The sequence below is a fragment of the Egretta garzetta genome, unplaced genomic scaffold (genome assembly GCF_000687185.1).
Source record: "Egretta garzetta isolate BGI_Z169 unplaced genomic scaffold, ASM68718v1 scaffold101, whole genome shotgun sequence".
In the NCBI taxonomy this organism is placed as follows: Eukaryota; Metazoa; Chordata; class Aves; order Pelecaniformes; family Ardeidae; genus Egretta; species Egretta garzetta.
In genome coordinates this window covers 716,983-729,951 of record NW_009258666.1, presented here as the reverse complement: position 1 = coordinate 729,951, position 12,969 = coordinate 716,983, and the positions used below count along the sequence as shown (strand labels likewise).

General features: G+C 46.3%; 1 protein-coding gene across 2 annotated transcripts in view; it reads left to right on the top strand.

Annotated features, from left to right (window-relative positions):
* The window catches only part of MAN1C1 (mannosidase alpha class 1C member 1), a 44,795-nt gene that overhangs the window by 21,706 nt on the left and 10,120 nt on the right, over window positions 1-12,969 (top strand). The window contains exons 2-6 of one of the 2 annotated variants that reach the window (XM_009648489.2): window positions 1,343-1,458; window positions 3,646-3,726; window positions 5,832-5,926; window positions 10,081-10,204; window positions 12,656-12,749. In XM_009648489.2, the coding sequence (XP_009646784.1) occupies window positions 1,343-1,458; window positions 3,646-3,726; window positions 5,832-5,926; window positions 10,081-10,204; window positions 12,656-12,749 (510 nt within the window). Of the gene's footprint in view, window positions 1-1,342; window positions 1,459-3,645; window positions 3,727-5,831; window positions 5,927-6,260; window positions 6,466-10,080; window positions 10,205-12,655; window positions 12,750-12,969 lie in introns of those variants that run through there. The other variant, XM_035903980.1, reaches the window with a different exon arrangement.

The window sequence follows — 12,969 nt, the reverse complement described above, 5'->3', positions numbered from 1 at the left end:
ACCTGAACCTCATCCAAGCATCTTTGCTGCCAGAGACTCTTCGAGGTCTGACTGTCAGGGGGTGGTGGGTAGGAACGCGGCTGCAACTGAGCAGCGTGGGGGGGTGTGTGTGGGCCTGCACGTGCAGCTTGGTGACGGCAATATAGAGGCAGCTTCACGCCTATGCCCCTGGAGTGTTACATCCACAGAGGGAAGACTGATGATGATTCCAAACAGGAATCCTCCACGTGAGGATTTGTGTTGGCTGAGTAACCCAGGAAAGTGATGGCCTTTGAAATTTAAGCACAAGGGGGTTTGAGTCACGATGTGCTTCGTACCCTTTGCTTTCCCGTGCTAGGAATAATTCTAGGGAACCCTAATAGAAATAAAACTCCAGTACTGAGAAGTTCCAAACCCAGGGTTGTTGACATTTCTAGTTTCAATTCATCTCAACTGCTACAACATTGGTTGTCTACACACGCTTTATAGTTTTCTTGGCATGGCATGCCACGTCATTCTCTCTCACCGGAAGTTCTCCTATAGTCCATTTGCGTAAGACAACGCTTGGCATTGAATTTTTTTATGTGGATGACATGGTTGGTCCAAGTACTTGGTTGGCATTTTCTTCATCTGCATGTGTCCCATTGCCATCTGCTGGAGAATGGTGAGCATGCTCACAGGGGCTGTTCGTTAGCCAAAGGGAGGAAGCTGTCCCCAGAGTCACCCCCTCTCTGTTCAAGTTTCATCGAGATTAATTTCTGGTCTCTCTGCTGCCAGGTGAGGCTGTGTATTGTATGTATGCTGGTAGTGGGAAACCCTGGGTCATGGCATGGTGCAGAAATACTTTGTGCCCCAGATAACAAACGCTGCATCAGGACAGAATGATCAAAGTCCTGTCTCAGATGCTCTTGCACAATAAAAATTAAATTCTCTTCCTTCGCTTAGAAGACGGTAATGCTTGTAACTGAGTTAGAAAGAGGCTGAGTTTAGGTTTACAGCTGAACAAAGATTAGGGGTGGAATTGCCTAACCACTTTGGATGAGACAGGAACTGGAAAACAAGGCCAAGGCCTGCAGTCGTGACTGGTGGCTTAAAGTTTGGACCTTGAGGTATTCCGTGTGGGTATTTTTTTCAGAAGTGTCAGGCCTTTGAAAATTGGGCCTGTCCAACCCAGTTTGGGTAGCAGAGCTCATTAGTCCTGTTACAAGATGTCAGCCTAGACCGTGGCCAGTCTGGATCCTATCCAGACATCCCCAGCGTTGGGACTGGAAGCTGCTGCCTGTCCCAGCTCCTGCAGATTGATTTAGAGCTAAAGAAGCCTGCATGAATGGGGCTTCATCACACTGTTCTGTTTGCAATGCAGGAGGCCTTCGAGGAGCTACGGTAGTAGACGCCTTAGATACTCTGTACATCATGGAACTCGAGGAGGAATTCCAAGAAGCAAAGAAGTGGGTGGAGAAGAGCTTTGACTTGAATGTGGTGAGTCAGTTACTGGGAATGCCTGTCTGTGTCACAGAAACACTTCGTGTTTGGCCAGTTCTGATCACAGTCTTCTCTAAGAATCATTTGGGGAGGGGAACTATGAAGTCTGTGGGGGAAGAAACCACTCAAGTCTGTTTTGGTTTTTTTAAGGCCAAAGGGACTATGTGATGATTCACCTCATCTTCTGCCTATACGTGGCACAGGGTTCCAGCCAGGGGCCACCAGATCAGACTCGCCATGTCTGGCTGAAAATGAGATTCAGTGTTTAATGTTTTTTGTGTTTTGGTCTGGGTTATAAAAACAGCTGTAATTATTAGATACTCCAAGGAAGTTTTATTCATCAGAGAACAAGTTCTGTTTCATCTCAGTTAGATGTCTGCCTGTGATAAGACGTTTTTTCTTTCTACCTGCTATAGATTAAGATTGAAAGTGCTAATCTCCTTGACTGGGCCCTTTGTTGGCATGTCATTGCCAGGACTTGCGCTGTGGGAGCCTGGCACCTTGGCAGCAAAGTGGGAGCACATAGTGAACCTGGATTCGGAAGGAAGGGCATCATCTCTAAAAATGGCCAGGGACGCTCGCTCTCTGTGGCCCCTGAAACTTTCCTAGCCCCTTCTTCTTAGAGCTAGTGTTAGACTCGCTGGGACTCTGGGCACAACACGTACTTTGCAGTGCTATCAAACGAAGGATGCTGTCCTTTATCTCACTTTGTGGCCAGGGCCCCTTGCTACAGCTCTGACTGTTGGTTTCCAAGCCAGCTCTTGTATTTCTCATGGGAGAGCTGATGGGATCTCATAAGTGGCGTACGAAGGATGTTAAAATCAGAGTGCAGTTCAAACTTCTCTTTTTTTAATGCCAGCCTAGTTGTCTGTTGTGAAAAATGGTTCTCCCCATGGGAACAATGCATGCAGCTGCCTTTATAGAAAAGCATCATTTGGGAGGGCACGACTGGCATTCATATATTCATAAAAGGAAGACCACATCTGATAAATTTGGTGAATGCTCTCAGTACGTTACTGAATCGATAAACAAGGGACAAAATCAACTGGGAGATAATTTATCTGGATTTCATAAAAGCTTTTAATCTTGGCCTGCGGAATAGATTGATCTGCAAAGACAAGAATGAATGCTATGGATTGATTGGTGGAGTCAGAAAGCACAGCAGAGGGAGAGAAGGAGGGAAATTAATTAAAAATTGGCTCTGTACAAGGAACTGTAATAGTCCGGAAAAGTGAGGCAAGGACTCCGAGGCCCACAAGCTCTGTTTGAAACCGGGTGCCATGATGTGTGTCATGCAATTTCAGTCATCATCTCAGGAAAGCGCTTGCTTGGATTTGTAACCTGCAGGTATTTGGAATGGGCAGACTAGCACAGAGGTTCAAGTACCCCTTTGCTCACTGCAAGTGCTGGGTTGATGGAAGATCTTCCTGGTTTTTGGCTTTATGCATTTGCATGAGGGTAGGAATCATTTATCATGCAGATTCAACGGCCAGGAGCTTGTAGTTTTGAAAGGCACATTTTGAATGCAATCATTTTGACATTTGCTGATCATCAGCTGAGTAGGTAGAGCAAAACTCATTCCAGGTGAGTGGGTTCTTGAGTGATTCAGTGAACCATATCCGCCTGCGTCTGCTGTCTGTGGTGGCAGGGCATGTGGCCATCATGCAGTTTGCCTCTCCGTAAGCATGCCCATGACAGGCACCCTACAGGCTGTGGTCCTCTCTGAGCCTGCAGACTGGGGTGAGTCTTTCAATGACAGAAAATATCTACCTAATGTAGGAAGCGTGTTACACTTTCATCACAAGAAAATGGAGAAAGTAATTTTTCCATGTGGCTGTACAATTTTCTCTTTAAATAAAACATTTCAAGGGGCAAACTTTTGCCCTAAACTAACAGCTTTTTGCAAGGCATCACCCAAGACAGGGTTGGATGGATGGACAATACATCTGCCCCGATTTACGTATTGTCAGCGGGTGATAAACGGGCGGTTTGGGTGCTTCTCTTCCCTTCAGGCTCCACCTGTCACTGTGGAGCAAATAAAGTGCTGTGAGATCTTAGACGAAAAGCTGTGTTACACTGTGAGTGAGGACTGGGAGACTTAAGTATCTGCTTACAATCTGTTCCCTTTAGCTGCCATTTGTGCGTGCAGACTTTGCAGTCAAGTATATCATTATGTATTTTCAGAATGGAGAAGCATCCTTGTTTGAGGTGAACATCCGCTATATTGGAGGACTGTTGGCCGCATACTACTTAACTGGAGAAGAGGTTTGTTTCAGCAGCTCTGCATGTCTCACACAGTCACCAATAATGAACTGAAAGGGCTCTGCAGCAGCTTTTCTCTGAGCATCAGATAATCCCTCCATAACAACACGCTAAACCTATCGTTTTTATGAATATCGAAATGCCACTAATGTTCTTTTAATTAAGTCTCGCCTAATTACCTTGCACACACCGTGCATGGCTCATTTGCAAAGATCTTTTCTCCTGTGGACAATTCTAGCAAGACATGTTTTCGGTTGGACACATTGCTCCCCAGTGAAATGCCATTTGCAGTGATCTTTGTCTTTGTACTTGTTCCTTTGTATTCTAAACATAGGCAATATTTCATCAACCGTCATTCCAGATTCTGCCTTGGACTAAGGAGGGCACCTGATTAGTGGCGAGGGTCTCACACTCTGCCTGGACAATCTTTGTGTAGCAATAGTTTCTAAGATAATGTGCCCTGGGGTACAGGGAAGGATGGTAACAAACTGCCAGGGCAGGGTACCTGTATCCTGCCAACTCCTGTGAGGAAGTGAATACAGCTCCACAAAATGTCCGCTTGCCCAGTAGGTGTGGGCTAGGTGTCACAGCCCCTCCTGCAGCGTGGTGGAGCAGCCGTTCAGTGCATGCTCCCATCCCCCAGGAGTCCTGGCTAAAGCTGGAGGCTCTCGCTTCCACTTTCCTTCTTTTCTGCAGCCTGGCAGAGGCCAGGGCTTAATGCCATAATCTGTTTTGTAATGTGACTGGACTGGAATTTTACAGCTGGCTGTAGAGAGATGAAGAGATTATTCCTTTGCCCTGGAAGTCTTAGGTGAGCAGAAACTCTAATTCAAGGATGAGGTTTGTGAGTGAAGGAACTGGAAGACTGACTCTTAAATGAGAGCTTAGCTGTCATGCCACACACTGACCGTGGCTGGGTGCTGTCCACCATAATAGGATGGGATGGCTCATCACTGCATAGTGGCACCGTTGATTTGTGGAGTCACAGGAGCAGCTCTGCTACTTTCGTTTCATTTTAAATGAGTTCCAGGAAAGACTTCTCTCTGTGATTTCCCTCCAGGGAAAACTCTCAAAGACTCAGGGCCTGTCTCAGTCACAACTTCAACAGGCTTCAGATCAACAGAGTAAAAAGAAACCACGTTAAACCATAAAACTCCAGCAGTGACCTCTTGAAGTGCAGTCAGCAGCGATGCTCAGCAGCCAGGGCAGTGCCTGTCATATACCCAGTCAGTGTCACCAGGCTGAAAGGCAAAAATCAAGTCCCTGTCTCTTGCTTTCCCTTCTGAACCAAACCACCACCTCCTTGTGAGTGTATCAAAGGTCTGCAAGCCCACAGGAGAGCTCAGGTTTCCTCGGTGCTGTATTTTTTGAGCAATAAATTCCTGCTTTCTGAGAACTACTGTGACAGCTTGGGCTGGTATAGCGGGGCTAGAGGTAAAAGGCTTGTGGTTTATCTCCTAAGTCACTTAACAGGCTTCCCTTGATCAGGACTAATCTCTGGAGCAAAGATTAGTGCTTGTATCATTTTGTCCCAAAATAATTGTGTATGGTGGCTTTGTGCTGCAAGCCACTATAAGCTATAATTTGATTTGAAAGCCCAAAACTCAGGCATTAAAAATGGAAAAGGAGCAGCTTAGCCGTGAAACCATGAATCCTTCCTGGAAAAGAGTTGCAAGTAAAAGACTGTTTGTTGGAAATCATGTTTTTTGCAACAGCAGATGACTCAGGCTAGACAAACCCAAGTTGTAAATCTAACAATGTTTCACCCTAGAGAGATTTCTTTCAATTTTAATTCAGTCATTTCACTTCCTTATGTCCTCTGCCACCCTGGGAAAAGGGAAGAATTTGTCCCCAAAGAGTGGTCTTTGGATCAGTTCACTGAAATTTGCTGCTGAGGTATTTGGGGCGTTCTGAGCTCTGCAGCTCTGGCTGCTCTCATCCAGGCTGTGTGTTTGGCAGGGGACTTGCAACTGGTTTAGCATAGATTTTTAGAGGACACTTTCAGTTTTTTATAATATTGTATTTGAAAAGGGGCGTTTGAAAGAATCCAGTGTGAGTAGTATTCACAAGCAGTCCATCAAATATTTATCCTCTCTTCTTTTTAACAGGTGTTCAAGAGTAAAGCTCTGGAACTTGGAGAGAAACTTTTGCCAGCTTTTAACACCCCCACTGGTATCCCACGTGGCGTCATAAATCTGGGCAGGCAAGACACACGTCCTTACAAGCATGTCATTTTATTACTGAATGTTTGTAAAAGACCAGGACTCAAGCAGGAACAGCAGCAGTTCCTCAGAGGTGCCCCCCTCTAGTGCAGATTCTTCGAGGTCATTTGTTTTGCCAACTCAAAACCAAGAGGTGCCTTGGCAGAGATCGCAGGTGACTCAAGTTAAACCCAGCTGTGTTTTATTAATTTTGGGCTATCCGCAGTTTCTTGCTCTACCCCTTGGCAGGGCTCCCTGCTGCAATAGCATTTTCCTCACTCTCATTTTCTTTGAAAGGTTATTTGTAGTCTGCACATAGCATGCAGTGCACTCTGTATCTTTGCAGTGTGCCCAACTAGATGCATGTGAATTTATCCAGGCTCCGTATTTGGAAAAATTGGGAAAGGAACTGGATGGGACTGGCTGACAGTTTTGCTGCTAGAAATGGGGGGGGAGTATACAGATCCTCTAGTTTTCTCCCTGCTGGCAGCACTCACCCAGGTGTCTATCCTTCACTTACAGCCTCAACGTTTCATGTCAGGTAGGTGGTGGTCTCATGCTGGAGGGGAGCTTTGAGGCAGCTGGGTTAAATAGCTTGCTGAAGGTCTCTCAGCAAACAGCGGCAAACCTGGAGGCTGGACTCCCAGTTTCTGATTCTTGTTGGTAGACAGTGTTCTCTGCCAATAAGGGCTCATTGGCTCATTTTGATGCCTACAAACAAATCCCCCAGGGTAAGAGCTGCATGCCGGCTGAAACAGAGACAGCAAGAAATGTGGATTAACAAAAGCCTTTCATCCTCACCTCTTGCAAAACTCAGAGCGGCAGCCATGAAAATCATTATTCGTCTCCTAGCCCAAATCTGTTTTGGCTCGCGTCTCTGTGAAGTGCAAGACTTTTGAATGTTTGGCTCACGCTGATCCATTGCTCAAATATCACTGTCACCCTTCAGTTGTCTTTCTGCACATGATCCCAGTGAAAATTTGAGCCAGTACCACGACTTTAATTGTCTCTTTTTACAGAAGAGACATTCTGCTTCCTCTATGGCTGATAAAGACTCGGCATAGACTAACCTTTCACAGAAATGCCAAACCCTCCCCTGCCCTTTGTGAAGACAATTGAAACAGACTGTGTCTGCTTAGACATTCCCAAAATGTTTTGCTGATGACCTTGACTAAGAGCAAAGAAAATCAAAATAACACTGAGCCCACAATCCAGAACCCATATTACTGGCCTGAGCTCTGGCTTCAGGGCCATGGAACTGTTGCGAGGGCCCTGAGTATCAGTTGATTTAGGAGCAAGGATGAAGTGAGCTGAATCTGTAGCCTGACTACTACAGGAACATGATGAACAGCCAAAGTCTGCAAACCCAAAGGGGAAGGGAGTTACTCAGTGTGAGAAAGCGCGTGGAAGTGGAAGCAGAGGAGAGTGAGGTGATGCTGTGAGAGCACACTGACCCAAATTTCAGGGCCAAACCAAAGCCCCCAGAAGAGTTTTGCAAGAAGGAGTTCTCTCTCCAGTTCTACTTTTATGAGGATGTGCTAATTCCAGAGAGACCTCATCATCTCAAAGGGAGGGGAGTCTTGCAGCATGTGTAGGCTTTTGGTGGTGGTAGCTTGGGGGAGTGGGTTAAGAATGACATTCAGAAATTTGAAACAAACAACAAGCTGGCATTAAGTCAATTCTGCATATACATTTTTGAGGACCCAGGGACAAAGACACCCACCCTCCCAGTTCTTCCCATAGCCAGCTGGCTCTGTCTCTTCCTATCACCTCATGCCACCTTTTCCTCTTGTGTCCCCTCTCCGCTGATGTGCTTCCCTGTGGCCTTCTGTTTTCATGCAGGCACTGTATCATATCTCGCACAGGCTTGTTTTCCATCCTGCTGGTCCAGCTGCCACGTTGTCTGCCAGGTCCTAGAGTACATTGTCTTCCCAAGCTGCAGCTCTCTGCTCTCTGCCTGCATGTTACACTGTGATTTCTCTCACTGTGCCTCCTGTTCCGGGTTCCTGGCCCCTGCTTTTCTTCACATCTCCCCTAAACCCTCTGCACCTCCTGATTTTTCCTCATTATCCTCTCCTGGTCTCTCTCATGACTTGGCACTGGTTTGCTGCTTTGGTTCTCTGTGAGGGAAGGAGATGATACAACCATTTTCAGTCCATGCTTGCACTGGACAGTGTTTAAGGAAGACCCACTGGGGGATAAAGAGAGCTCTGGGCATTTTCTTTTGTCTTGAAGACCAAGGACCTTTAAACAGTAGTCTCCTCTGAGATGTTATAAAACAGGGCAGCTGTGAAGACCCAGTTTGTCCAGTCTGTAATACTGAACAAATGTTTTCCTGCAGGAGGTCATTTCAGGCTGCTCTTTAACCCAGGGACACATTGCAGCTGTACTCTGTTTCCTCCAGACCAACCTCTCCTTGAGCTTTACTGTGTTTTGTAACCTCAGGGCTTGAGTTCCCGGCAGCATGGTCCTTGCAGGCAGTGCCTGGCTTGCATTTTTGGGATGGAAGTTCCCAGAGGAGTGTTGTGTCGGCCACTGTGACCCCACATAGCTGCTGTCACAACAAACACGGCCCCATTTGGCTGCTTCCAAGCACTTCTCATTTGAACTAGCTCAGAAGGCAGTTTCTGTTTGTGAGATCGTATTTGTTACAATGTCCCTTCAGTGCAGTAAATAAAGAAAAAGTAATTGACTCTTTATAGATATGAGAACACCATGGGATTGTTCAGCACGCCCATCCCAGGGCCAGCTGCTGCCAGCTTCAGCAGATATGTCCAATGCGGTATTAATGCCAGCATTAACCTGGTCAGACTGGAGGACCTTTCTGCCTGCATGGGGAGATTTCTGCCATAAACACGCGATGTTATTAGGGTACCCGTTTTAGCTGCACACAGTGTTTTCAAATGAAAAGCTGGTGATACAGCCTCCTGACAGTTTGCAGGGAAGGCTGACGTTTGGCAGTGACTGAGCAATTTGAAACAGCGTGAACATATTGCTTATCTAATGGCTCTTTTTGTCTGGAGGCGAAACAAACAGCTCTGGACCTGAAATGGTTTTCTGTATATCACATGGAGGGGAAACTTCCCTCCCCCCCTCTGAAAGATCATTAGTTTTAGCCTCCTGTAAACAACACAAACCCTTTACTTCTAATAGTCAAGCTTGCAGGCGCCATCTAGTGTTACTCCCGCCCCCCCCCATCACTGGAAACCTGTTACTTCATCAGTATCATCTGCAAACAGCGCTTGCAAAAAGATGTGAAAATCAAAGCCCACTTCTGAGATGGCTCAGCCAAGTTTCCCTGGGCCAGCACCTGCAGAGGCTGTTTTGGGACCAAGGCTTAAGAACATCAGGCATTTTCACGTCTGTGTGGATTTCAGAGAGGTGCAGAGCTGTAATCTGAAGTGTGGGGTACAAGAAGGAAGTGGTTGAATGTAAAAGTAAATCCCAGGGTGAGGCTGTTAGTGCTCAGAAGAGCCTTTGCCTCTCCATGTCCTTTGGTTAGTTTTCTTTGAGATTTAAGGGAGAAGTGGTGCCCTTCTCATCCCTAGAATCAATTCCTTGCTTTGCTTCAGTGCTGATTTCTCTCTTTGCATGGATTTGGCAGCGTGAGGGGAGACAAACAGAAACTGAGAAGGGCTCCCAGTATGTCAGAAGCAGTGTCAAGTATATATAAAGAGTGTGAGATCTTGTTGAAACAAGGTGCTTAGGAACAGTCTGGATTCTCCATAAACTAGAAGACTTGTTGGGCTTGTGGGGCATTCGAAATGCGAGAGTGCAGCTCACGCTACTTACAGACACATTTTATCTCAAAGCATCTTGTGTAGGACAGGTTGTCAGTGTTCTTCCAAAGTTTGCTTTAAGCTGATCCATTTGGGAGGGATTCCTCTCTCACAAAAACTGCAGTTTCTCAGCATATGCAGTCTGTGTGTTTGCCCTATCCTAAACAATCCTTTGTAAAACTGTTGTTCCATCCCAGTAGAACTGGTCCTGTGAGAGTCCTGAAAATCTGTTTATGTCCTTTATATGGCCCCTGCTGAGACCTGGTGTGCACTGCATGCACATAGCAAAGGCAGGATCTGCACGGGGGCAGTGGGGGGGACCTCAGGCTTTGGCTGTGTTTTCCTGGATATGAAGGCTCCTTTTTCTCTCTTTGCAGTGGCATGAGTTGGAGTTGGGGTTGGGCATCTGCCGGAAGCAGCATCTTAGCAGAATTTGGTACCTTGCACTTAGAATTCCTGCACCTCTCGGAGCTCTCTGGCAACCCGGTGTTTGCAGAAAAGGCAAGTAATTCCCAACCTGGGCTTTAGTGAATTGGTGTCATCGTATTCCTGGGGTCAGTGCTGGAGCAGAGCAGCACTTTGGTCTGCCAGCAGCAGGCACCATGGCAGCAAAGCGTTCCTTCTCCCCAGTACGCAGAGGTCACCAGGCCTCAGAGCATCCTATGCACCAGCTCACTGAAAAGGTCACAGGGGGCAGGAGCTGGAGATCCTGTCACACCAACAGGCCTTGGAAGGCAGCTGCCAAAGTGTTTTCTTTGGCCATTTTCATTTGCTGTAGCCCCTTCACCGGCTTCTCTATCACTTGCAGCCACTGGGGAGATGGGGATGTTTTTCCCCAATGTCTCAGTCATGTGAAGTTGTAGCAAAAACTTACCTCAGACAAGGGCACAGCCAAAATTAAACCATCTGTTGGATGCAGACTGCAAAGATAGTTGTTAATTCTGATATCCTGATAGTAGTGCCTTGTACTTGTAGACCTTTTTACTCTGAACAGGTATTAAATGTTATGCTCCAGCCAGCAAGATTTCTGCTGAGGTTTCTTGTGTGGGAAAGGCCTGACAATTGACATACTGGATTCCTTCTGTGTAACTTGTAGCTGAAAATCTATTAATATTATACTTGAGCTTTCTTTTTTTCCACAAGTGATCTTGTAGTGCATGTGAGAGCAACTTAATAAATATGCTGTTGAATACCAGCAAGTCATTAGCTTTTGCTGCACATCCCTGAGGAACCAGATTTGAGGGAGACAAATTGTTCCAGTTAGAATCCAAAGTGTCCCCGTGAGTCCAAAGGAAATGGGGCCTGTCCAGAGTCCCACAGTGGGGTGAAAACAGACAGCGGTTCTGGGATTGCCAATAAAAAGCTCAAAATGGTACATTTCAGGGTATTGCCAGTGCAGGTCTGACAGCTGTGGAACAAGAAGAGAATTTGCAGAAGAGACAGGAAGAAAGAGAAAGAAGCAGCTAGGAGAGCAAAATGGAGAATAGGATGGAGTGTATGGGAAGCAGTAAGGGTGGTGTGAGCAAGAGGAATGTCACAGAGGGGTGAGCAGGAGAGAACTGAGGAGGGTGAAGGGAAACTACAGACCCAGGAAATTCTGTAGGGAAGATAAAGACAGGCTGGTGGTTTGAAATAAGAGACAAGCTAAAGATTCCTGACGACAGTGATAATGACAAATTGCTCAGAGGAAAGCAGGGAGCTGAGAAAAGCCAGTAAAGGGAACAGAGATATGGAAAGAAAATGCATGGGAAGGAAATGAAGGGGGCGGAGGAAGAGAGATGAGCACTGAAAATACCAGGCAGGAAGATGCACCGTTAAAAACTAGAGCTGCGTCCATATTCCAGGTTCAAACTGTGGCATTTCGAGCCAGGGTCAAGCCTCTCTCCCCACCCTAACATGTTTTGCTCTTCGCCCCCTAAGCCTGTAGAGAGATTAAGGGCAGAACCTTTATAATGGACTCCCCTGAGTGGAGCGTGCCTGGTGTGTGCCACAGAAGATGTATTGCATTCATCCTAACACCCTCTGAGGGAAAAAATGTAGGCTGATGTGGGCTCCAACAGCCCATCCTGTGGGAAATTACTTCAGAGGAACAGATCAACTCATTAACTTGCAGCTTGGGACTTGTGTGATTTTAGCAAGAATAAAGTCCATCTGTGTCTTTTATTCAAACATGTCATTAATATGCCATGCTACTAAACTTCAGTAAATATTATGCAGCCTGACGACTTACTTGGAAGCACCGACTTAAGTCTGTAGCCAGCTTTTGGCGTACAAATTGTCTAATTTTATAAAAGGTTTAGAGTGTATTAGCTGCTCTGTAGGTTGTAATAGAATATTTATGCTGCATACCATTTAACTTTGTCCCTTATGGGAGAGGCCTATTGGATTTAATGGGGGTGAAACCAAGGGAGGTTTTAGAGCGTAAGTACAGCTGTTCTAGCATATTAAAGGAGCTGTCTGTTGTTGAAATTAAAGGCCCCAATTCATCATGTTAAGTGACCGCATGGTGAATTTAAGTACTGTGTGAGTCACTCATCCCTGCCACACTCCTTTCCCTTTGGATCATGGAAAAAATCACCCTCCGCATCTCATCCGTTTCCACCCAGATCCCAAATCCTCAGGATTGCTTCTGGACCACTGTTGGCAAACTGCTTCCACTGCTTGCTGAACTGGGGCCTTGCAGAGTTTTTAGAAAATCACTTCTAAAATCCTGCAGAGCTGGATAAAGATTGTGCTGAGGAATCCAGCAGAAAAGTTTCTCCATAACAGCCCTCTCACCGGAGAGCCATGCCATTGGGTTCTGCTTGCATGATGATTCACAGCGTTACAGGCTGCTGTGCTTGTTCAGCCAGGGATCAGCACTGATGAACTGCAGAGTCCTCAGCGACAGTGCAAAACCGCCAGCTTTGTCAGCAGGGAAGTAACATAGTTCTTGTCTCTCATCTCTCCTAGGTGATGAACATCCGCAAAGTCCTGAACAGAGTTGAGAAGCCACAGGGCCTTTATCCCAACTTTCTCAGCCCAGTGACGGGAAACTGGGTGCAGCGTAGGTATCACTCTGTGTTCAGAGTCCTGCCCGGAGCATTTCAGTCGTTCCATTATTCTTTAGGAAGCAATAGCAACTGTCAGAGCAGCAAGCCAAGGAAATGTCTTGTCATTGCCTGTTATACATGTGATTAGATAATGCAACCCGATTTGTAAGATGCAATATAGTAATTGTACACTTATTCCATCAGCCTCGTTTCCAGCTGAGTATCTCACCTCCA